This window comes from Strix aluco, chromosome 4, assembly GCF_031877795.1.
Source record: "Strix aluco isolate bStrAlu1 chromosome 4, bStrAlu1.hap1, whole genome shotgun sequence".
Taxonomy (NCBI): domain Eukaryota; kingdom Metazoa; phylum Chordata; class Aves; order Strigiformes; family Strigidae; genus Strix; species Strix aluco.
The window spans coordinates 128494064-128519680 of record NC_133934.1 but is presented as its reverse complement, the minus strand read 5'-3'; the positions used below and the strand labels follow the sequence as shown (position 1 = coordinate 128519680).

Sequence of the window (25617 nt, the reverse complement as noted above, 5' to 3'; positions counted from 1 at the left end):
GCCGGGGAGGGGGAGAGGGACTGGGACAGGGCGAGGGGCAGGAGGCGGCGGGGTTTGGAGAGGGGCGATCTGCAGAACCCGGGGGATCGGAGAGGAGAGGATAGGATAGGAGAGGAGCAGCAGCAGGAGGAGGAGGAGGAGGAGGAGGTGGAGGAGGAGGAGGAGGAGGAGGAAGTCGGGGCCGAGCCGCTTCCTGTAGGCAGAGGGATGAGCGCAGACAAAGCTGGGTGGGGACTCGCCGCTCGGGGCTGCTGCTGACCATCCTCCGCCTGCCTCCGGCCCGCAGCCCTCCCTCCTCAGCCCTCCCTCCATCCCTCCCTCCCTCCCTCCGTCCATCCATCCCTCCGTCCATCCATCCATTCCTCCGTCCGTCCGTCCATCCGTCCGTCCGTCCCGCCGCCGCCGCCCGCCCCGCGGGGGGACTCGGGGCAGCACCGGCCGCCTCCAGGTACCGCCGGGCACATGGGGGGGGGGGGGGGTGAGGGGGGGCACTGGGAGCACTGGGAGGACTGAGACTGACAGCACTGGGGCACACTGGCACTGGACAGGGCGGTCCCCAGCCCCGGCCGCCCGCTGCCAGTGGGTCCCCAAATCAGTAAAAAAAAAAATCCCCCAACAATCCCCAATCCCCGCATCGCCCCCACCCCACGCTGGCCGCCCCACGGGGACCCCACAGTCTCGGGTGACGGTGGCACCTGCGGAGGGGGGATGGGGGGGGGTGTCGGGGGTCGGCTACCGGGGCTGGGAGCTGGGGGAAAGGTACCTCGCACAAAGAGTTCAGCCTCCCCAACAAAGGTTTGATTTAGAGCGTTTGATCCTCGGTTAATCAACGGCTTTGCCATCACAGGAAAGGCTTTTTCCCGTGGATGAATGAGGCGTAGTGTTCTTTCTTGCTCTATTTCTTTTTTTTCCTCCCTGGGAAGAAAGGGGGAGACTTTCCCAACCCCAAATCCCTGCAGGAACCTCAGCTGGGATGGATGTGCCCCCCCCCAGCCTCGGTTGTAGGGAAGGGGGATTTGGGGGTGATGACACGCCCCACCCCGCCATCCCCACGGCAGCCGCCCTCTTTCCAGTATTTCCATCAAAATCCTTTTTTTTGGTTTGTGGGGCGAACGCTTCGGGAAAAGTAACCCTGGGAAAATCACCGGTCAGCCGGGAAGATGTGCTGGGGGAAAGGCGGTCCAGGGCTCGCTTGCCCCAGCAGGAGGGGAATCCAGCAAAAAACTTTTGCCTTCTTGCCTCCTCGGTGGAAAACGGGTTTATATTTAAGGAAAATCTTGAAGCACAGCGATCCCCTCCCCAATTACTAATGAGTTACTAATGAACTTAAAGCCTGCTACCCCAAAGGGTAGTGACTGGGAGCACGTACTATCCACTACCCCTGTACCTGCTGCCTGCAGGGCAAGGGGATCGCTGCAGGTCCGGAATGTTATTTATTGCCCTTTTTCCCCTCTGGGCCCCCAAATTACGGAATAACCATCGCCAGCGAGCTTGTGCTTCCCGGCCAGGAGAGGGAAAGGGGCCGGGGCTGTGTGGATGGCAGTGGCACGTACCCTGGCAGCAGGCTGGGGCCAGGCATGGAGGATTTTTCCTTATAACTGGATTTCCCTGAATGCAGCTGGAGCATGCGATTTTAATCCTCTTTTCTACCATATGGCCGCTGGCTGGATTGAAATATGACTCAATTAATTATGGCCAGGAAAGCCCCGGGGTGAAGCCTTCCTCCAGAAGGATGATTCGAGGTGCTCCCGGGGTTATAACGGGGCCTTTCTCCACCTGTGCTGGGGGGTATGGGGGCGCGTGGCTCAGCCCCAGCTCCCCACGAGGCTGGGCATCGGTTTTGGAACTGGTTTTGGTGCTTTTTTTTTGGCTTTTCAGCCTTGCATTTGCTTGCAAGAGGAAGCAGGGGCTGCTGCTTGCTGCCGCTGGCACCGTGCGCCGCTAGCTGCTCACCTGCGACACGAGTTTGGCGGCCTCAGCATCGCTTGCATGACAACTGGAGTCAGCCTCACCTCCAAAAAGGGGTATCCCCAGTTTGCGGGGGACCCACAGCTCCCCCTGCTACTAGCACAGTGCCTACGCGTGCCCATCCTCTCCCAAATTCCCCGGGAGCTGCCAGCTTTGCTCCCAGCGGTGCACGCACCGGTGTTAAGGATGCTCATTGCATTTTCTCCGGGCTACTCGCAGTGGTGAGCCGGTGGTGGCTCCGTGGGGCACATTTTGCTTGTGGGCTCGGATGAGTGGCCGTACCGTGGCCGTGGCTGGCCCCGGTGGGGACGAGAACCGGCGTGCACCAGAGCCTGGCACGGGGCTGCCTCATGGCACCAGGGTTATCGTTTTCCACTGGGGAAATTCTGACCCACGGGGGTTATCAAGAGCAGGAGCAGGCGCCCAGTGGCATTCCCACAGCTGGATGGCTGTGAGCTGATGATGAAGCTCTATTATTATTATTATTATTATTATTATTATTATTATTATTATTATTATTATTATTATTATTATTATTTTGAATCCCCAAGCCATCCTGCTGCTTTGCCACCCTGCGCCAGGGCATCTGCGAGCAGAAAACACCATAAAAAAGCAAACTTTGGAAGGGTGGTGGGTGATGCCTTCCCACCTGACGGCCCCGCAGATGTGGCTGCGCCCGCTGAGCTTCCAGTGCTTTGGCCTCCGAACGGCGGCGGCCGAGGCACCACTTCTCCTTTTGAAACCCAGTGAGTCACCGAAGGAGGACAGCCAGGCGCCGGCGCAGGCTGTTACCATAGTAATTAGGGCTGGTGAGCCGGCGTCGGAGCCCCGCGGACCCCCCCACGCCCCCAAAAAGCGCTGCCCGGGGGTGGCTGTGCCTCTCCGTCCCGCGTCTCGGTGCCGAGATGCTCGAGGTCGGCCACGCTCGTGACGTGTGCTGCTGCTGGGACCACAGGGCTGCACCGCCTGCTCCCTCCGGCTGGCCCATTTCCCCATTTTGGGTTGGGAATAAGGGGTTTGCCCTGGGAAAAGCACCGGTTTTGGCACGAGTTGTGTCAGTTCTCAGTGTGACTTCTCCAAATGTTTCATTCCTGCTCCCGGAGCGGGATGCGGGAGCAGGATACGGCCGGGTGTGTTCACAGCCAGCGCAGAAGCAGGAGGAACGAGCAAAGGGATTAGAGTGGGTTTTCAATTTTTCTTCCTTTTCAGACTCTTTTCTCACTGTTTCTTCCCCTCCGGTTTCTTGCTCAGCTGCTTCATGGGGTCACCGCAGCTGCTGGGAGGAGGGATGAGGGGAAAGGCAGAGGGAGATGCTACCCCACACTGCAGGGCAGGGCATGGGGGTGCAGCAGGGTTCGTTAGCAAGGGGATTTTTGTGCTTGCCCTTGCACAATTTTATTGCCTGCTCGCTTCCAGTGGGGCTTCAGCCCTTCCTCGTGTGTATTTTTTTTTCTTCGGTACGCAACATGCATGGTGCAAACACCCCCAAAACTGGTCCCTTTAAAGCACAGGAGCAGTCTTGCCCCCCCCAAACTCATGGGGAGAAGTGAAAGGGGGGGGGGGGGGGCTCCTGCTTCTGCTGCTCGTGGGGGAGCGCGTGATGGCTGCGGGGGAACGCAGGCTGTCTCTCCCGGCTTTCCGCACACGCTTGGCACGAGCCGTTTGGCACTCGCCCCGTTTAGAGGCAGGTCTGAGCTGGGGAGAAGGACGGGCTCCAGCTGCTGGGAGGACACGGATTTGGCTCTGCACAGAAGTAGGGTCTGATCCAAAACCCACCCAAAGTCGCTGGGATGGTGTCCATGAGTCTGGGCTTTGGGTCAGGCCAGTGATTAATTAATGATGGCTTCGATCAGAGCTGTGCAAGCGAACCGCCAGCGCTTTGCGGGCTGGGAGGCAGCGGGAGCTGGATGCAGCCAGCCCCTGGGCTGGGCGAGGATGTGCGAGGATGCAGCCGTGCTGAGGCTGAAGTCTGAAATCAGGCATCTCCTGCCTTTCGTGTAGGCTTGATGGACTTCAAACATCAAACCCAATTTCTCACAGGCTTGGTGAAAAAAAAAAAAATCCCCAAAATGGCATTTTACCAAACCTTAAAAAAATCACCACCTTGCTCTTCGCATACAGTTGAGAAACCCTCAATTCCTGGGCAGGAGCTGCACCAGGACCTGCTTATCCCAGCAAACACAATTAGTTTTCACCTTATCTCGTCCTTGCCTTCCTTTTCACACAGCAATTTTCTTCCCCTCTTGTCTGTTATTGTTGTAACTCGGGCTAATTAGTTTATCCAAGGGAAGGTCCAGGTGTTGCCGGATTGTGGTCAGCAGGTACCAGCATTGCAGGGAGGTCTCCGGTGGTGGGTGATGCTTTCGTCTAGCATCCAAAATCCAGCTGAGCAGCAGGTCGGTTATTCTCAGGGGTGCTGCTGTGAACCCCAAAGTGCCGTACCCAGCACAGCGGTGCAGGGTGGAGGCACTGCTGCAGCAGATAAGCTCCTTTAGCTGGGTTGCTGTCTTGGTTTAACAGGTTTATCTTACTCTCCTGACAGCTTTGGGAAGGAAAGTGGGCTCTGTCCCTCCTGTGATGCTCCCTCCTGGCCGGGAAGGTCCCGGCTGGGCAGCTGGGTTTGTAAAAGGGAGTAATTCGGGTGGGAAGGAGCAGCCTTGCCTGAGCCTTGGGGATCTCAAGCATCAGTGCTCCTTCTTGGATCATATGAGATCCCACCAAAGGGGAGAAATCCCCAGCACAGAATTGGATCATCTAGTCCAATCAGTGTGAGGTTAATGGTTGGACTAGATGATCTTCAAGGTCTTTTCCAACCTAGATGATTCTGTGTGGATATTCCCACTGCAAACTCTGCTGTGTTGCTGGTTTTACCCCTCGCTGTGTCAGCATCCCTCCTCCTGCTGCCTACAGCATCCTCCTGACTGGGGGGCTGGGGGGGGTGGGGCTGGACCCCAGCCCCGAAGCCTGGCTGTAGTCTGAGCTGCCTCCCTGAGCAGCCTGTGCCCATCCGTGCAGGCAGAGCTGCCTGTACCCATCCCCGAGGGCAGAGCCACCAGCTGCAGCCGGGCACTGTGGGGACGTCGGTGCCACCGGCACCTCTGCACAGAAACACAGACCTGATTATGGAAGATGCCCTGAGTAAGTGGGTGCTAAATCCCCTTCCTCCGCCTGCCCGTGCGGGAGCAGCTCAGCAGCCCCAGCGCTCCCCTGGCTCAGGGAAAACCGTGACGGGGTTTGGGTGGGTTTGTGTGTTAATTATAGTCGGGTCGTTTCAGTGCCTCTCCGTGTCAGCGCTGCTGTGGTAGGAAACCTGCTTCCTTCAGCGGCAGCGCAGCCAGGGATGGATCCTGTGGCTGGATCGGTCCCCACAGCATCCCCGGCACACGAGGAGGCTCAAACTGGGGAGGGGTTCACCAGTGGTTTGGGTTTTATGCCAAGTGGTGGCGAATGCCAGCATCACTCCAGCCCTGGGCTTGTGCAAGGGCAGGATTTGTGCTCACACTGACGCCCGGGTTTGCTGATTCTTTTAATAAAAATTTTTCTTGGCTTATTTGCCAATAAGGAAATGTGGCGTTGAGTCCTCGCAGCCAGGGAGAAGCAGTGGTTGTGGTGGGACCAGAGCACTTACAGCTCCCCCAGCCTGGGGACAGGCAGGGTGTCCCCATGCACCCACCAGCGCCCGCAGGGACATGGAGGAGCTGTGTTTTCTCTCTTGCCTGCTTCCATCTGAGCCGTGTCCCAGAGGAGAAGCTGGGAGCTGAAGCTGGATGAAGTGCAGGAGCATTTAACCTGTTGCAGCATCCACCCGGGATGGTGTGGGGAGCACTGGGCATCTGAGAGTCACGAGCCTGAGGTGTGATCCCCTGAAGGGAGATGCTGAAGGGACACTCCAGGCTTTGGTCACCTTAAAACCCCCCCCCGAGTCGTGAATTCCTGCAGGCTGAGCGCACTGCACTAACTGTGGGTTTGGAGGATTTGTGCTTTTTGGGCCATTTTGGGTAAGAAAGCACCAGTTTCTAGCAGATGTGAGATGCTCGGTATTGACTTAATTCCTTTTTGGTCCCCGTGTCTTTGGTTTTGCTTTGGAGTGGGTGCAGTGAAGGGAGAGAATCAGAATAAAGAAGGTGTTGAGAGTCAGGAAACAGATCTCAAATGCAACAGGGGTGCCAGAAATGTGTCTTCACGATCCTGCTGTCACAGGGGATGCCAGGACAGTGCCAGCATGTCTTTGCCTGTAGCAGGCATCATCGTTAGGGCTTCGTTATGTTTACAGCTGTGGTGCCAAATTTGGGGTAGAGCTGGGGTGAGGAGCACTCCCAAGATGAGCTTTGGGCTCTGGGCTTGTCCCTCTCCTTCCTCCACAGCATCAGGTGGGTTTGGGTTTTCCAAAGGGCTGAACACAAAGAGCTGTGTGCCCTCAGCCTCACCGTGGGGCTGGACTGGATTGCCTCAGACCCTCCACGGCGAGTTATCCATCACTCATGGGGGCTGAGAAGATCAGGATGGTGATTGCCAGCCAAGTCGGGGTGGGGGGCCAGGGCTTCAGCTTGCTCTCCCCACTGCCGTCAGCAGGAGGAAGGCGACAAGTGAGCCATTTTCAGCAGAAATCACCTCACAAGAGTTTATTCTTCATTTTGATGTGTTTCTCCGCAACCAGACTTTGGGAGGAACAGGCAGGTGTCAGGGGTGCAGAGAGTAACTAAGCATCCATCATCTGCTCGTGGGGTTGAGGCTGTGTCCTATGGAGAGCCCGGGGCTGTGCACGCAGGGGACACTGTAGGGCAGGAGAAGTAGGGGGGATGAGTTGAGGAGACCACCTTCTCCCCCACTGCTTCTTTTGCTTTCACATCTGCAGACACCATTCTGATGGGGATTAGGTGTGTCCCCAGCGTCTGTAGAGACCTTCTCAGCTCAATATGGTGTTAGTGGCTCCTCATGTACAGGCTGCATCCAGCCTGTTGAGGTTTATGGCTTTGGGGGAAGAATAAATGTCCCTGGAGGTCCCTGTGTGCTCATGGAGCCCAGGGGCACCATCTTCTCACTGCATCACTGCTCCCAAACCCTCCTGCCAGGTCCTCGCTGCCTTTCACCTCTTGAAAGGGTCATCTCAGATGGAGGGGCATCAAGACCAGGCCCATTTTTCTAAGGTATTATGGGGGCACAGGCAGCCTTAGTGCTGGTACCTGTTAGGAGGGGGATTATCATGGGTGTTTCCTCTCTGCAGCCGTGGGAAGCCCTGAAGTGTGGCCTGAACGTACTGGGAGCTGTACAAAGCGCGTTAGTCACCCTCGAGGTGAACAGACTCGATTTTTAGCTGCTTGGTTGTAAACCTTGTGACACTTCCTGCTCTTTCTTCTTATCTGATGAGACCAGACCTCTCGTGATCTCCATAAAGTTTCTCTTCAGTGGAGCTGTGCTGTTTGCTGCTCTGACCACAGCCGCTCATGGGAGGTGTCTTGGGCTGACGCTTCCCCTCCACCCCACAGCGAGGCTCTCGTGAGCCCCGAGCTGCTGCAGGACAGCAGATCCTTCACGAGATGTGTCCTCCTTCCTGGGGTCCCAGCGGGTGTGCAGAAAACATCTGACCATCGCATTTGTGTGGTGGAGACTTCCTCACCCATGGCTGCCCATGTGTGAGGAGGTTGGGTTTTGTCCTCACGGTTGGGTTTTGGCTTCCTCACCTGCTCTGGAAGACGCTCCACTGGCACGTCATGCAGTTTTATCTCACTTGCATTGTGGTTGCGTTGGCTCCAAGGGTTCCTTCTGCTTGTATCAGCTCTTGAATTTGACCCATTTTGGCAGGAGCTGGATGAAGAGCATGGGGAGATGGTTACCTCTCTGACAGCCTGAGGGGGAATAAGCTTTGCTGTGAAGGTGTGTTAAGGAAGATGTCTCTGGCTGCAGTTTTGGCTGGAGGATGCATTAGTCCCAAGAGCTGGTGGCCATGGGGAGAGCTGCTCGAGGATTTGTGCCACCTCCCCTTTGTTTTCATTTTCTGGATCCCTCAGGCACTTTGCAGTGAGTGAGCAGGGATTTCAGTAACGAACCAGCATAGTCTTTGACTCATTTAGGTTGGAAGGGGCCTCTGGGGGTCTCTGGTGCCACCTTCTGCTCGAAGCAGGGCCATGGGCAGATCAGTGTTGTCCCCATGGACATCGTATGGGTCCATGTGGGTCCAGGTGCCCCCAAGGTGTCACACAGAAACATGGCCAGGTCTTCTCCACATCTCTATGTGCTTTCTTGGGGACCTCCTACCCCTTAGCTGGGTCTGCAGTGATTTGGGGTCCTTAGGGGGCTCATCAGCCATCCTCTAAACCTATTCAGACCTCTTCTAATCAGTCTTCGAGGGCTCCCACCTTGGATGGGAATGCATTGAACGTTGACCAGGTCTGGTGGAGTCCATCTGGTTGTGTAGGACCTTGCAAAGAGGTAAAGGTCTGGTGGCTCTGCCATGGGGCCAGAGCTCCAGCGTGCCCTGAGGACAGCGTTTCAGAAAGGCTTTAGGTTCAATTATTCAAGTCACGCTGACCTGATTGCGCTTCATCCCTTGTATTTTTAATATCATGGAGACGTGATGGTGTTTGTGTGGTGCTTGCAGGGCTTGGACCATCAAAATACGTTGCATTATTTATCAGCTGATTTAATATAATTGCTGCTCAGCCTCACATCCTCGCTTGGGGGGTTTGTATTTGTGTCCGGTGCTTCCCTCACTCCACAGCTAATGCCGGCGGGGGGGGACCCTGCCTCCTCCCTCTGCACTGTGCCAGGGGGGAATAAAAAGATGATTTTAATGCAGCAACCCAGGCTTATAGGGATGTATAAGTAACAAATGAGGGAGGCACCGATATTTTTTTTTTTTTAAACTTAAATCTAAGCCCTGTGTAAGTGTTTCCATTAATTGATGTAACAGTTAGACTGTCTTGGAATCAATGCTGCTACTCCATCCTACCTGGAACCAAAACCCAGCCCCGCAAAGAGCAGCTGCCTTCATTGATTTTCATAGCTCACGTTGGAAAAATATAGAAATCAACTGTACAGCCCCGTGCTGAGGTTTCCCAGCAGCCAGGTAGGCAGGGAAAGGCGCTTGCCCTTGGGAAGGCAGCTCGCAGAGCAGCAGGGCCCAAACACAGTGGCTCTGGCTCGTTTGGCAGAAGGATTAAAGCTCTGGGAGGGGGCACCGGGGGGGGGATAAATGAAGCACGTGGAGCCCACGGCATGGCCAGGATGGATTGATCTCCGGCACAGAAGGTATCGATGCACGGGAGGGGAGGGCGAGCCGGCACGGGCAGCGCCGTCTTGTGCTGCTTAATCCGCTGTTTGCAGAGTTTCTTTGGCTTTAAATTTTTTTTTTTTTTTTTTTTTTTTTGCAATGCTTGGTATTGCAAGTGTAAAAACACCGCCCAGGCTAGCAGCTCTGGGGTGGCTTTCTCCTCCCGTCTGCGTAATATCAGTGTTTGCTGAGCATGTGTCATTTCACGATATAGCCAGAATAACGTGTGGTGGTAAAAGCAGGGCCGTTGACTCAGCAGGAAGCGTGGCAAGGATGCTTTGCCTGCATTTTAAGGGGCAAACAGGCTGGTTCAGGGATTTGAGGCTCCATGGGAAAACCAAGATACTGTATACGGAGGTTAGTAAGCGATGAGCATGCCGGGGAGGGGATGAGGATGGGCTCAGTAAGCCGGGGGAATAGCGTGGGAAAGGCTCCAAGGGAGCAGCTCGGGAGAGAAAAGCAAAGTGTGCTGTTTTGCAGGAGCATCGTGGTCAGGAGAAACGCAGGTGGGTGAGGACTTGAGCAAAGGGAAGCTGCCGAGCCCACGGCCATGGTGCTGCCGCCTCTCGATCCCCCTCCATGGCCCTGTCCCAGTTCTGCCACCGTGGCCGTGCCCTCCTCTCCTCATCGCATCGGGAAGGACCCAGGTGTACTCGCTGCCCCCGTCACCGGGTCCTACTTTAGACCGAAATGCATTAGGTTACAGGCAAAAAAAGAGGCAGCAGCGGGCCGCAGAAGTTAAATTTAATTGAGATAATATGGGTCAGCTCACCGACCGAGGACGGAGGAGCAACCTACTTCTCCCCAGCCAGCCCCAGCTAACCTGGTTTGCAGCACTGCCAGGGCTCCGCACCCCTGCCCAGGACTGGCAGCTTGGAGAAACCCCTCTGGTAGCCTCAAGTTTGCCAGCAGGGAAATAACAGGCCATGAAATGCCAGAGGCACTGCAAGCCACAATAAATTAGTTTTCAAAATTATTGATTGTGAAAATACAGAACAACACAGGGAATTTTTTTTTCTCCCCCCCATCACCCGTGTTTCGTGGTGATCCTCCACCTGCAGCTTGGGATCTGGCCATCAGCAAAGGCTTTACTCATTTAATAGGTATCTTAGTGATGCTGTAGCACAACAGCTTTGTAGTGAAACCTTTGCAGGGTACGGGTAGCTGCAAGATACAGGGTTTTACCCCACAGCCCATGCCTAAAGCACACCCAATCTCAGAAAGTAATTACAAAGCTCTCCCATTTCCATGGGCTACACCCACTGTTTGAGTAGTGGCTCTAAAGGCACGAGCTCTAGATGCTGTGAAAAACCTGAAAAAGAGATCATGAAGGAAAAAAAAAGCTCCCAGCCTTGCTGCTTTGATGGTAGGGATGGGAAGAGAAATACCAGGTGGCAGCAGCACCGGGGCTTTGCTCTACTATAACAGATAGGCTGTGACCTGTTTGCTGTATTTGAAGCTTGAAATAGAGCCTTATGAGTAATGTGGTTCAGGTGCTTATCACTAATTAATTAATTCTTTTGTACGGTGGATACCTAATTAAAGCAGTCTAAGGTAATTCCTGGCGGGGCTTAAACTAATGGGACAGATAACGGGGTTGTTTCTTTGCTGATGTAACTTGTTGGGTGATTCCCAGCGGCTGGAAAGGGTTATTAGGCTTCGTGTGAGTGTTACTTAAAATAAAATTCTAATAAACGTTTGATTCAGGTGAAATGATTTCTCGTTGCAATGATTTCTACAGCTGAGGGCTTCACGTGCTGCAGAAGTTATTCAGGTGGAAAGGCGAGGCTCTTGCATCGTAAGCTAAAGGAGCAGGTTTGGTTTTATTTTAGCTGGGCTGAAAAATGCTTTTATAGAAGGATAAGCCCAGCAACATGGCACAAGCTATTGCAAAATCCACATGCTCCTTCTGATTTCCTGGTGTCATGGGAAGTCTGCCTCTTAAAAATATGCCATTTTAGCCAAATCAGGGCAACTCAGTGGCTTGCCCCAATTCCTTCAGGGTGGCTCTACCCCCATGCTGATGGGCAGGTGGTTGGTAAGTCACCGTGGCCTTGAACTCAGGGTGACTTTGCATGAGGCTCGGGGTGGGTTTGTCCCTTTGGGAGAGGTGTTGACACAGCCAAATACCCAAACCCTTTTGCAAATGTGATGCTGGGTTAAACACCTCCGCCCTGCAGTTCTCCCTTCCCTTTGCTTTCAAACCTCATTTTGTACCCTAAAGGTCTGTATCTGGACCCTGGCAAGCAGGATGTTAAAAACTGAAACCCAGGAATGGATCAGTTAATTAACATGAAATAATAGCTCTTGGCTGCTTCCCTTAATTAAGGGTCAGGAGTTCAGAGCTGTATGAACAGATGTTGAACTCCTTTTCCTTGGTACGGGAGCTTATTGCTTCCTTGGCAGCTTGAACCATCTCTCTTTTTTTCTGGGAGAAGGGGCAGGGAACTGGGATTTCTGAGAAAGGTGTGTATGAAGAATTTATTTCAGAGTCAATTTGAGTTGTTTTGGGGAAGGAATCGAGAAATCATAGGAGTGTCTAAAAGGTGATTTTGGTTTTCTAGAGGTCTCTCCATGGGGAAAAAAGAGCTTTTTTTGAGGGTTTCTGCTCTTTTCTGGCCAGCTGGGAGGTGGTGCATGTTTCCTAGAGTCTCCTTTACAGCAGAAACTTCTGCCCCATGAAGGACTACCCAGCCTGCTGCCACTTCTTCAGTAGGAAACAAGTTTCATGGGGTGGATTTGGTAGTCAAGAGACAATCAGGGTTTCAACGGGATTTTTTTATTTGGTAGATTCATTCGTGCTTTTACTGTAGAGTTGCTGCTCCATCGGTGCAGGGGTGTTGGTAGAGCTGGGTTATCACCAGCTGCCTCGACATGGTTAAATCAGGGTCACTTCAGCCTGGGAAGTATTTTGCCAGGCAGAGAATAATCATAAAGACAGGGTTTGCTGTGCTATATAACGAGGGTACAGGGTGTTATAAGAGAGGAACTAGTCTTTCTTTGGCCGTTGCTGCAGTAGCAATGCAAAATAATACTCAAGTATTTTCAAGGATATCTGTGTAGTGTTTTAACTGACATTAAAAGGTGCATTGACCAGGGCTGCAGGTAATGCCATTGACCTCCAGCCTGGGCTGACCCCCAGGCAGGGGAGAGACCCTCCAGTGTGGGAGAAACCTGGGGGTTTGTCATGCCCTGAGGCTTAGCGGCCACTTTTCCAATGGTTTCGTTGACCTGATGGGGAGAAATCTGGATGTCACACTCGAGGGAGGATGTGGGACCACGGGAGAGCCCCGCATGTTGGTGGAGGGGGAAGGAAGGTGAGACCTCTGCTGTGGGGGGTGCAGATGCATGGGGAGGGGAGGTGTGTGCCAGTGGCTGATGGCCGAGGGGCTCCCATGAGCTCCTCTGCCAAAAAACACCTGCAGGACCCTGGAGCGAAGTGTGACCCGTCTACATCCCTCCTCAGCACTTCTCCTCTCTGCCTGGTTCCCTCCTCTTTCTCTTTTCCATATTTACTGGGCCATCTGTGTGCTGGAGACACTTCAAAGATTGTGGAGATGTCTCCATCTTCCAGCCCAACAGGGAGGTTGGGGATGCCCTAGACAGTGTGGGTGCTGCTTTGCAGGAGGCAGCTAATGGGGCATTTCTGAGAAACCCTGGTTTTCCAGGGGGCACCGGTGGTTTTAGGGAATTTCTGGAGCTGCATGTTCTCCTCTCAGGCAAGTTTCATAAAAATAAAATGCCAGCAGCTGAGAGCAGTAGTGTTTTTTTAAATCTGGGTAGGATGAAGACTAACTGCAGCTTGAACAGGGGAGCAGCCGTGTCGTTTACTGCCAGGGTTTTGCTGTAAGCCTGCCCGGGGGTTTGCAGGGCAGAGGCTCGCCGTGTTCCCACTCCTCCGCTCACATGCACTGCAGCGAGCTTTCAGCTTCCCACTGACCTCTGGGTGTGTTTTAATATTTCATTAAATTAAAAAAAAAAACACAACAAAACAAGACAAAACAAAAAACCCTCCCATCCCTTAAATCATTTTCATTTTTAGTGAAGTGCAGTGGTGATGTTGCTCAGCCCTGGTAGGGAGTGCAGGAGTGGAGCCTCTGCTTAAGCCCTCTGCTGCAGGAGAGCCCGAAAGGCGGTGCTGGGGATGGCGTGACAGGATGTGTGCCCTTATCTGTCTCTTCTGGTGTGTCACACCAAAACGTGACAGCCAAGGCCTTTTTCTTTCTGTTCCACAGCACAATCAGATAGCGAGGAGCCCGGCTGCCCCCCCCCTCCCCAGCCCCGACAGGCGTTGCCCCTGCTTGTCCCCAGCAGGCATCATGGAGAGCACGACGAGGGGCTGAGTGGAGGTCAGAAGTGAGTCAGCAAAATGATGGGTGTTTTTAATCTGGATGAAAACTCAGGCCACGGGAAGAAGGCGATGCTCAGCAGCAGATTCGCTTGCTTGGACCACTGGACCATGTATTTGGGCAACCTTATTCCCCGATATTTGGCCAAGCTCCCAAGGCACAAGACCTCCCAGTGCCTGATCTGCGCGCACTGCTGGGTTTGCCCCTTGTGCATTAAAAACAAACACTTTTTCCCAGGTTTTTCCCCCAAATGGCGGCTTTTTGTTTTCAGGGGTATGTCCCCAAAGGCCTTGGGGCAGGCTGGGGAGGGGGGTCACACAGCTTTTTGGCTTGCTGGAAATCTCCAGCTTCATCAGCTGGGGAAATGATGCTGCTGTTAAACTCCTGACCTTCAGCACAGGGATTGGCAACCCCGGCGGCAGTGCTGGAGCCTTGGGTCGATGCTCCTTTCCCGTGGTACCCGCCTGGAGAGAGCCACCATTTCCTATGAATGGTGGCAGGAGGGACCGGAGCAGATGTTCCAGTTTGTGCTGGCTGGTGGCTGATCCTTCACCCGCATCATTTCTTAAAAAAACAACAAAAAAAACCCCCCACACTAAAAAAAAAAAAAAGAAAAGGAAGTCAAGGTTGATTTCTGTTTGCCTTCGTTTTGAGCCGTTAAGACGCCTGTGAGAAAATAAAAAGCTGAGATTCTCACTTTCGCGTGACGCCCACGGCGCAGTGACTTCTCCAGGCAAAAGGGACATCCCTACGAGACCCAAAATGTCCCCGTGGGGCCGGAGCCACCCGGCTCCATCGCAGCTGCCCCCCCGACTCCTCTCCAGGTCTGTATGTGCCTCTTGGGAAGGAGGTTTCTCCTGGAGCCTCAGCCCAGGTGGGCTGTGCTGGGACACACTCGAATCTCCAAAGGGATGGACGTTGCTAAAACCTTTACTGCTTGCAGAATTTATGGGAAAAACGTGCTGTTGACTGCAGATATTAATGAGGTCTGGGCTGGAGTTGTGGTCGGCTCCGGCAGCACGAGGTGGGTGGAGGGGACATCCTGAGCCAGGCTCTCTGCAAAGCCAGTTCCAGCGCTGAGCTCTTTATTTAATGCCCCAGCAAAATTAGGGAAGGGAAAAATCTTTGCAGCAGCTCCCTCTCGCTCCGTATGCTTTTGCATTGCCTTGATAATCAGATTTGCTGGGGGAGCCAGGGCTGGCTGAGCCAGCGGCAGGCTGGGTCTGCCCCAGTCACTGCTTTTGGGGTGAAATATGGCTGAATAGGGCCACACAAGGCTAAGATGGGCAACAGACTTGGCACCCTCCCTGATTGCAGTGGGAGGCCAGGCACTAAAACCCCCTGACACGGGTGAAACACCGGCATCAGAGCCAAAATGGGCACCCATCCCACCTCACCCCTGTTTGGCGGGAGGGATCGGATGCTGGTGTGATAACGAAGCCGTTTCCATGGAAACAGGCTGGTTTTTCCACTCGGGCATCTTTTAATTTATTTATTTATTTGCCGGCACATCTCTGACCTGCAAGCTGCTTTTTGGTGATTTAAACACCATAATGGCCATCGGGTGTAAGAATTGGAATGTTTGAAAAGGGAATAAAATCCCTGTGGATGGGGGCTGAGAGCTGTGGCTGTAACAGCCACTGAGGATTAAGGTCCTTTGCCCCAGCGATGGGGTGTGATGGGAGCCCACAGGCACAAATCTAGCTCATAACGTTTTCTTTGCTTAAGGAAATAATGAAACACGTGTAATTTGGGCGTATTAAAGCTCCTTTCCCAGCCAGGTCTGCAACTGCTGTTGAGATCAGTGCGACTACACCAGCTCCCACTCCCTGGAAACGTGGCTTTTTGCTATTTTCTTTTCGTCTGTAATATTTTTATATTTTTCTGTATATATTTAGTAATTATTTTTCAGCCGAGCTGCCTATTTTTAGCCATGGCTTTTAGCAAAAGCAACAGGATGGCTTGAAAAGCCAGCCAGCCCCGCACCAGGGATTCCCACGCTCCAGCCAGCCAGTGACCGGCAGCACCAGCTGCGGGGGGGACGACGGCACGGCCGTACGCTCAGTTATCTGTTCTGGATGCCACGTCACACCTGGGTTTTGGGGAGAAAAAGGCAATTTTCAAGGAAAACCCACTTGCCTCAGCAGGGACCACGCTGGCCCTGCGCCCCTGGGATGCAGCGAGCTGGGCTGGCCTCAGCTGCTGGGTGCAGGGGCCAGGACGAATCCCAGCATCAATGAGAGCTGGAACAAATCCCTCCGTTACAATACCCAGCCTGGCACCTTTTCTAGACCAAAAAACCTCTGGGTGATGCCTGCCTGGTAGGAACAAGCCTGAGTCCTGCGCTCCCCCAAATCCTGGCTGCCCCAGTGGGGTTCGCCCACTTTGCTCCTAACTGGGTGGAAAATACTGGTGCAGCAGTGATGGAAAACATAACTTTTTAACTGAAACCAAGTAGCAGGGAGGCTCCTGCTTTCACTCTGAAAAGGAGCTGCTCTCGGTGGTGGGTGATGCCGTGCGGTGCTCTGGGGAGCTGCTTTCGGTCTTTACGGCGGAGGTTTTGCCCTGGCAGGTGTCAGCGCTTTCGGTTTCTTTCCCGCAGAGCTGCCGCTTTTCCTTTCGGTTCAGCCAGGGGGTGTGGGGAGAATGTTTTTCTGCCAAGCAGAGAAAAACCCACTGGGAGGTGAAAAAAGTCTGGAAAATTGGGCGATGGGAGAGGATGTGATCCACGGGTTTAAAAAAGCAGAGGACCAGCATTGGGTGGGCAAAGGCTGCAGACCCCTGGAGGCGCAGGAGGTGTCTCGTGACACCTGGAAAATCTCACTCGATGCTCGTTTGCACCTTCAAGAATGTAAGAAAATGCTTTGCAAGGATCCGGGTGTCCCAGCCGGGGTTAGCGCTGCCTTTGAACAGCCATGGACCCAACCCAGTGCAAAATGTGCTTCGAGATACCCCTTCCGTAACGATAGCTGCCTATTTAAGGTAATTGGGCTAAATAATCAGCCTTAAAATGCCATTTTTAAAATTTTAGGAGAATTCCAGTCTCCACCCATGTGCAACTTGATATCAAACCCAAGCGAAAGGGGGGGAAAAAGCCAGGCTCAGATTTTGTGGGTTTAGGGCTGGTGATGGAGCCGGTGCAAGGCACACGGAGGCCGGGGACCCCCCTGCCCAAGCGCTGGCTCTGCAGCCTTTCGGCACAGCTCTGTGCTGACGAGGAGCTGGCAAACGAAGGCTAATTACTCTTGCAAGCAGGGCTGGCAGCTGCGGGATGCCAGAGCCCCACAGGAGCCCAGTTTGGGAGGGAGGAGTAGGATGGCAGCTTACAGGGGGGTTCAATTCCTCCGGCGTCAAGAAATGCTCCTTTCGCAAGCAGCTTTTTTGGGTTGTAGAGGGCGTTTTGCCTCAGTCGAGGGATGCAGGGGACGGGAGCAGCGCCGATGCTCTCCCCTGGGTGAGAAGAATATTTAAAGGATCCATAAATGTGCTGGGAGGGAGAAATGCATGCAAAAAGCAAGGTAGATGTGTTGAGCTTACTGGGATGGAGGAGGGCTGGTTGTCCCTTGGCCTGAAGCAGTGGTGGCTTTTAACTCAGAGCAAATTAAACCCCAATCTCATCCCGTTGGGCAGCAGCTCGCTGTGCGCATGCTGGAACAGCAACAGTGGGCAGGTCACAGGCTGGGTTTTGTTACTCCATGTCATGGGTAAAAGCTGAAGATTTTTGGCAAAGCTGGAGCAAGCAGACCAAGAGCAGACACAGCTGTAAATGCTGGATCGGTGCCCTGACATCAGGGGCATCCATCGCCGTTTGCCCAACTAAATCCCAATTTTTGGTGCCTGCTTTGTCTGGGTGCTGCTGGTGAAAGAAGGAAATCATTTGACTATCAATCGCTCTTTCTTAAACACAGACAAAAATAAATCAGGTGTTTTCTTGGAGCGTAGGTACCAGCTAGCAAAAATCAGCACCAAAATTTCCAAGTCGAGATGTTTATTCCAAGCACTTTTGCATCCTTTTAAATGAATTCAGCCTCTTGCCACATGCAGTAAATAACCTGTGACCCCTCTGCATAACAGACAAGTATCAAAACAACCTGGCGAGGTCCTGAGTTGCAATTACAGTGCAGAGCCCAAAAGAGATGATATCCATGTACTGTACATGCTAAACATCATTAGCGTGAAAATAAAATAGCATCCTTACTCATTAACCTGTGGGCTCCAAGGCAGGAATCCTATTATCCAGGCACACAAGCCATTAAGCGGGTGAAATAAGACGCCGTCTGTATTCCCTTGTGAGTGTCATTAAACCCTTTTCTTTGCGGGCAAAGTTTAGCACAACAGTGTGAGAACAGCCCCGTGACGATGGGAGGAATCGGGAAATATTGGGAAGCGCAGTGATTTTTAGCTTTATGGTTGGGATTTGGACGGCGAGGGTCAGGACCTGAGCTCTGCCAGGGCTGACACGCTAGGAAATAAGCTGCCTGGAAAGAAAATTTCCTTCTAACAGCCATTCTCAAATATTTTGGCATTTTTCCTCCAATCTGAGGATTTATATACATTCTGGGGTGGTTTTAATTTGTCTGAAATCTTATGCTCTCAGCATCTACCCACTGTCTACTTAAATAAGTATTTTCTAGTTCAGCACAGGGTCCAGCGGCAGAACCCCGCACCTCCTTGGGTTCCGGGGAAGAGAAATAAATACAGATATTGCTGTGGTGTGGGGCAGTGTTGTTCCTGGGTGAGTGCAGTGGGCAAGCGTTTTAGTCACCCTGGTGCTGCAGAGGCTCCTGCCAGGGTGTAGTTTGATTGATTGCAATTAGTAGTAAAGAGGCTCTGGGGGTGAGAGGAGGATGCTCTAGCAGCTTGGCTTAAATCAAATCCAAACGAAAAGGCATGGAGGCTTTGGGTTTAATCCTGGTGGCTCCACAACCTCCTGGGGGTACGGTGGGGTGTCCTCATGTTGGGATAAAAAAAGCTGCTTTTGTGGCTGCCCTGTTTGAACAGCTTCGTGGCTGCCCAGGCGGTGCCTGGGCTCTTGCAGGGGTTATTTTTCGGTGGGGGATATTCACGGGCTCGCTTCAAAGTGTCACCTGCTATTTTTCTGTTATTCATGTTGAAGGAAGCATGCCCAGTTGCTCACAGCACTGTAAAACCGTCACTGGCCCCAAATCGGTTCAAATTCCTACATGAAGTATCTGCAGAGGGGCCAAGCATGGCCGGCTCCCAGTGACACCAGGGTCCTGCGAGGTGGCTGAGCTGTCCCTGCGTCCCCAGCATCGTCCCAGCAGCCCAGTCCCAGCGGGGTGGTCACACAGATGCCCCCTCCTCTGCCCCAGTGGGGTCTCGGACTTCTCTGACCTTGTTTTCGGGGCTCTTTTCCATCTTAGTGCCTCCAGGACTAGATGTAGTACGAGCATGGGAGCGTTTCCTTGCATGAGGGTGGTAGCAGGGTTAGATACATCTATTTTTTCAAAAGATCAGGGCTGTAGCAGCCATACAGCAGCTCTTAGTCCTCACCGCTCCTGTGCCTCCTTCCATGACATTAAACTTCAGTCCCTAAGCGACTCCCTGCCACCGGAGCAGCAACAGACCACGGTCCTCTGTATGAAATGGCACAACATCACTGAGAATAACATTTGCTGCATTAGAAAAGCCTCTGCAGCATCCAAACCACACAACAGCATTTTGGTTGATGTACGCCTCAGCGAATCTATATGGCCATGGGCTTTCCCATCTTTCTGCCATGCCAGAAATGCGGTGGCACTGCCACCGCCGTCCACTTCATGGCTTTGCAGGGAGAATTGAAAGCAAAAGGGGGAGAGAGGTACCCTGCTAGCCTGCTGCTCGAACGCCTCTCCAGCCAAAAAAAAGGGGGAGAGCTGAGAAAAACCAGCGCGGAAACAGTGTGAAACCTTGAGCTAAACCTCAAGCGATGCCGCAGAGCTTTTTGCCTGATGAGAGCGGACCCAGCCAGGAGCTCAGGCTGTTGGGGATGCTCAGTGGGAGCTGGGCTGCAGCAAAGGGGGGAGGATTTTGGCAGCCTTCTTGGGGGATGCTCTTTCCACCCCTCCACGTGCTCTGTGCATCAGACGGTTAAATTGCATCCCCTCTCGCCGTGCATCCTACAGCCTGCTCGGATGTGCCACGGCGGGGCTCGCCCTAAGCTGGGGAACAGCTAAAAGCCCTGCTGCCAACAGCCCTCGGATAGTTGCCCGCTGACTTAAAACCTCTTCCTGTGCTGAAAACCTTGCTGAATGCAAACAAATAATGTTGCTGGGGGCTGTGCTTGGAGGGCACAGGAGGGAGGAGGGGGATACGGAAGGAAACCCACAGCCTTTCTGCCTCCCCGGCGGGGTACGGAACTCAGCGTGTGCAAGGGCTCTGGGTTTCCTGGTGCCATAAATAATGTTCTTGTTGCGTTGACTGGCATCACAGTAATCTGGCTCCTTTTTTTTTTTATATTCTCTTTATTTAAAGGTAGCGAACGGCTGAGAGGAGCAGATCTTCCCCTAGAGGCACAAATCACCGGAGAGACCTGCTTCTGGTAAAAAGATAACTCCTACTTGTACTCCCCAACGGGCAGGGGTTGGCTGGGGAGGGGTCTCCTCCTGAAACGCTGGCTGGCCCCGGCACAACTCGCTCTCCGGTCACCTCCGAGCATGGGCACCTTGCTCAGTGCCAGGTTGCTTTTTCCTGTAAGTCCCAGGATGGGCCTCTGTCCAAACATTCTTATATCCCCCAAGATGGGCTTGAGCTGAAGGTGTCCTCCTTAAAACGCCACAAGCTCCTCATTTGAGGGCTGTGCCATCCTTGCCCCATCACCTGAGGGGCTGGCGAGGGGTTCACTGTGCCCTGCTATTGCAGGACATCCCCCAAAACCCTTATTTTTGAGCTCACAGGCAGTCCCAGCCAGGAAGGGGGGGGCCAGCACAGCACAGCTGTGCCTCCACTGTAAAATACTCGCTGCTTGTGAAAGCATCAGCTGCTGGAGGAGCTGAACGCTGGGTTTCTGGCCACCGCTGCCGGAGCTTGCGGCTGTTATAAGGTAACGGAAAAACATCCGTGATCGAGACTGCGTGGACTTAATGAGCATCCCCCGCCTGCCTGGGGTAGAAATCTCAAGAAACAGGAAACTCCAGCATCCTGTTTAGCATCTCAATGTTCAAGTTGGCAGCAGAGACAAAGCAAGGAAGGCTGAGGGACACCGGACACAGTCTGGGCACTGGCTCGGGGCAGGGGAATGAGCCTGGCACCGGCAGCTCCGGGCAGCGCAGGGCTGCTCAGGGCAAGCCCGTTCTCTGATTTCCTTTTATTGCCACCACAGCCTTTCCTGTAACAGCAAAAGCCAAAGTACAGCTCAGCTGGGGTCCTGCTGCTGCTCTAGAAGGTCCCAGTGTCCCCGAAGCACAGCTCATAGGGCATCCTGTGCTCTGGGGACGACGGGGAGGGCACAGGAGGGTACCACTGGCAGCGTGTGACTACCCGCATACCCACAAGGGCTGGCGGCTCCCTGGCCCTGTATAAACCCAGGATTAAATGCTGGCTGTAATGCCTAGGTCTGCATCTCCCATCCTCACACCCTCATTCACACGGCTCGGCTCTTAACAGCTCCACACATGCAACCCCAGCCCATGATTTTGGGGATTTCAGCTACTGGGAGCAGCTCTGTGCTCAGCCCAACATGTGTTTGTGCCCGCAGCTTATCCGGAGAGCGTGCCTGGCCCGCCCATGGCTAGCAACAACACTGCTAGCATAGCGCAAGCCCGCAAGCTGGTGGAGCAGCTGAAGATGGAGGCCAATATCGACAGGATAAAGGTAGCGTGGCTCGGGGGTTGGCTGTCAGCTCAGGGGGACGCTGCGAGGTGGTGTCTGCTGCTGAGCAGCTGCCAAAAGCACGTTGTGGGAGCCGGGACGCGGTGGCAGGGTGGTGTTTATGGAGGATGCTGGTCTAAGTGATGGTCAGGGGTGAAGGCAGCAGGAGATGCTTGGCTATGGAAGGCAGCGGGAAGCATCGCCTGGAGTCCTGCCGGGGGGGGGTGGGAAGGAGTGACTGTCCCTGAGGCATCTCACCTTCTTGGGAACAGGTTAAACCCATGCTGTTTGTCACAGTTGCTGTTAAAACTGTCCTTTGGGCAGTGCTTGGCACGCAGCTTTGAGGTTAGCGGGGAAACCACTGAAAGCAACGTTGTCCTGAAGCGTTTTTCTTATGGATAAGCCCAGTCCTTTCTGGGAGATGTCCCCTCTGCTCAGACCGCTTCTGCTCCACCCCAGTGGAATTGTTGCTTCTGGGCACGCGAAAGCTCATCGGCTTCACGCTTGAGAGCCCAGAGGATTTGTCTTCTCCACTGAGGTGGTTTTGGACGACAGCCAGTGCCGGGGAGAGAGGTACTCCGGGGCCAGCTGCTGGCTGCAAGCATGTCTGGGTGCTTGCAAGCAAAACCTCCCCTCTCAGGGCTGGGGCGAGCTCCGGCGGCTCGTGTCCGGAATAAATAGCCAAGTCGTTGGCTGCAGGCAGCAAATGTTGCTATAGCAGCTGTGGGCATCCCTGCTGAGGTATGGAGGGAGAGCTGGCAGGGAATCGGTGCCTGCTAAAGGCGGTCCTGGCTACGATCAAGTCGGGTGAAGGATGCGAATGGGAGAAGGATGTAAAGGATGCTCACGGGAGCGCGTGCTGACAGGCGAGCTTAGAGCCCAGAGGTGAAAAACCAGCCCCGCCGAGGACGTGCTGTTGGGTCTTTGGTATGATGTTGCACACCCCCTGGGCTGGGGATGCTGCGAGCCCAGCCCCACCGGCAGGATCTCTCAGGTTGGATGTCCCCAGCGCAGCCTGTCCCTAATGCAGGGCTCGTTTTATTCCAGGTGTCAAAAGCGGCAGCAGACCTGATGGCGTACTGCGAAGCCCACGCCAAGGAGGACCCTCTATTGACCCCCGTCCCGGCCTCAGAAAACCCCTTTAGAGAGAAGAAGTTCTTCTGCGTGATCCTGTAAACCCTTGAGGAGCCTGACCGGCACTCAGGCCACCCTGAACACTGATGTAGAGTTTTTAGGAACGGGGACGACCTGCTAGTCCACAGAATTTAAACAAAAATAAGTAAAATACACAGCCTGGAAGCTACAGAGATGTGCATGTTTAACGAACCTGGCCACCTTTGGGGGAATAAGATGATCTGCATTGCAAGGCAAAAGATCTGAAGTCTGTAGAGTTGCCTAGAAAGAAAAAAAAATATGTAAAGAATAAATTTGTGTCACTTTTCTGCTCACAAAATTGTTTGATTGTTCCATATTTAAAGCACCAGAGCTGTGCTGAGCAAAGTAACTGCTAAGGATGTGTATAACCTTCTTGGAATGATATTGTTGGTTTCTTTCCAAAATATTATTTTTTATTTAAGTTGTCAGATATATAGCGACAGGTTAGATGACTATGATGTTACTCAATGTTTGGTCTTGTGCTTTTTAATTTCTGGCGGTAGCGTAGCACAGGGGTTGAGCGGCCCCGCGGCGGGTTAGCGAGGACGCCGGCAGCTCCTGCCTGCACCCCACGTGCTGGCAGCTCCGTGTTTCTAGCGAGCCCCACTTTCTAACATTTTGTATATGGTTATAGCTTCGGCTCTGCAAGTAAAAGTGAATCATGTGTCGTGGTTGGTGCTTCATACTCCTGTGACGACGTTCGGTGGTAGTGCATGAGAGTTTATCTTTGTTCATCCGCTCCAGACTTTTCTTTTCTATCGTTTGACACCACGTGCTGGTGGGAGAAGCTGTAGGGAGGAAACCGAGGCGATGCCGAAAGCAAAGACAACTCCTGCCTTAGATGTGCCTGAAATACCTCCTGCGTTAGGGTAGGTGCCAGCCCAGGCGACGTGGGGTAGCTAGAAATCCGAAAATCAAAGTTGACCGCTTCTTTCCGGGTCTTTCCTCTTCTCCTACACCTCTGTGCCTCTGCCCTCCTCGCTTGGTTCTTGTCCTGCTCTTTCGGCTTCCCGGCAGCATCTCCTCCCCACTGGGTCTGGGCTGGGATGCTGCCCCATGGTGGGATGCTGCCCCGTGGTGGGATGCTTCTGCCCCTTCCCGCACCCGCTGGCTCCCCCGTTCCCGCTGCTGCCCCGCCGCGATGGGTAGGGGCAGGGGGAGCAGTTTGGGGAGCCGCGGCGCCACCCCTTCACGGAGTTGCCTGATACCTTGTTTACACGCAGCCTGAGCTCCGCGTCAGGCTGGGAAATTATTCCCAGGTCCGGTTCATCCGCCGTCAGCGTTTCGGGGGACGCATGCCACCTTTTTTGCCCCCGCCTCGGGTTAATACTTCTGCGGACGTGGCTTGCCTCTCCTTTCCGCTGCTAAACACCTCCTGGCTTTCCCCGCTCATCTACGCTCCTGGGAAACTTTGGGAATCATAACTTGGGGATCTGAGTACAAAATTAGGTGGGTGTCACATAAGGGTTTGTGGGGGTCTGTAGTGACCCCACTCAACTATAGCTCTGAATCAGGTATCAGCTTAAAAATCCCTGTGGATTCAAGAGGGCAATAGTCTCTGGGTACCTTTTGGCAAATCTTTCTAGCCCGTTAACAAGTGCATTTTGGTTTTTCTACCTTTTCATACTCTTTTTCTAGTCTTCTACAGAGAAGACCAGTTGTTCTAACACTGGACTCAAAACTTTTGGCATCTGGGAACGTTTATATGACACGAGTAGCCTAGATGGTCCCAGCCTTCCCGCGGTGGCTTTCAGCCCCCCTAACCTCCCTGTTTTGATCTTTTTACTACAGCTCACATAGCTTTAGGATGAAGGATGGATGAAGTCGTTTGCTCTGCAGCTGGTTTCACTCTTGGTGTTACAAGGCAGACATGTAAATACCCCGTCCTGGGTTTGTCTTTTCTTTTTAACACTGATTTACCGTCACAGAGGGTGAAGCACAGCCGGTCTGACCCAGGGCTCACACCCCAACCCTTCTCAAATGCTGTCATGAAGTGGTTTGTAATAATTTTTTTAACGACTTGTGTATTTTACAACTCGAATTCTTAATAAATAAACGAATTTAAAAAGCTGCATGAAGAGTAGGGGAGGGGGGGGAGGAATTTTGAATTAGCCTAAACTACTCATTGAAGGTGTTTTACGTTGCTGGTCTTTATTTTATGTTGGTAGTGGTGTTGACATTGGTGTGCTGCCAGGTATTTCACCCCAGTATTTATATTTACACAGATATGTCTTTGTTAGCCAAGTAGAGATCGCCTGCCAAGACCGTTTCCCCCCCCTCACAACAAAAATACCACCAGTCATCTCTCCATCCCGATGCTGTATTTCCAGCGTGGTATTAAATGACATTCAACTCTACCCCCAGGCTTTTAAAGAAAAATTTCTGGAGTACTGGAAAAGGACTTTTTTTTTTTTCTGCCAAGGTTGCTGGTGGCAGGGGCAAGTCTGTCCTGCCAGTGCCAACCTGCCACTGCCAGGCTTTTGGGGAGGGGGGCGGCTGTAACTGAAAGCCAGCACGGGGAGGTCGGCGTTGTGATGTAGCGCATCCCCATCCCATGTGGTCTGTGTACTCGTTGGAAATAAAATTTTGAATTTGTTTCAAGCTTTTGGAGACGATGCTCTGTGTGCGCCGGCCTCTGGGGCAGGTGGGTTCCCATCCTGGTTGTGGCTGGATCCCGTTCCCAGTGGGTTTAGGCGGGCTCCCCGCCGGGGCGTGGGGTTTGGCAGGAGCTTTGGTGCTCATCGGTGAGAGAAAGTGAAGTTTCTGAGGGGTTTCAGCCCCTGCTGAGCTGCAGCTTTCTGTTCCTGCAGAATGAGCCAGCTCAGGGGGGATTGGGCTCATTCAGGGTGGGACACTGCTCCTTGCTCAAAATCACCATCGTGCAGAAATTGAAAGATGCCTAAAAGCTCTAACTTTGGTGTCTACCCCTTTTCCCACCCGCTCTCCTTCTTCTCCCCTCCCTGGCAGTGAGTACAGGCTCTTCCCAATGCCACCTCCAGCATGCCCAGCACAGGATCCAGCCCACTGTGGTCCAGCCCATAGCCCAGAGCCGGAATGGCCTCATCT

General features: G+C 53.4%; 1 protein-coding gene across 1 annotated transcript; it reads left to right on the top strand.

The window, feature by feature from the left end:
• The first annotated feature begins 195 nt into the window (after positions 1 to 195).
• Positions 196 to 25152, top strand: GNG2 (G protein subunit gamma 2). Its single transcript, XM_074821141.1, has 4 exons — positions 196 to 448; positions 20062 to 20128; positions 21284 to 21399; positions 22444 to 25152. Exons 3-4 carry the CDS (start codon positions 21313 to 21315, stop codon positions 22570 to 22572), a joined length of 216 nt encoding a protein of 71 aa, XP_074677242.1. The 5' UTR covers positions 196 to 448; positions 20062 to 20128; positions 21284 to 21312; the 3' UTR covers positions 22573 to 25152.
• Positions 25153 to 25617: the final 465 nt, after the last annotated feature.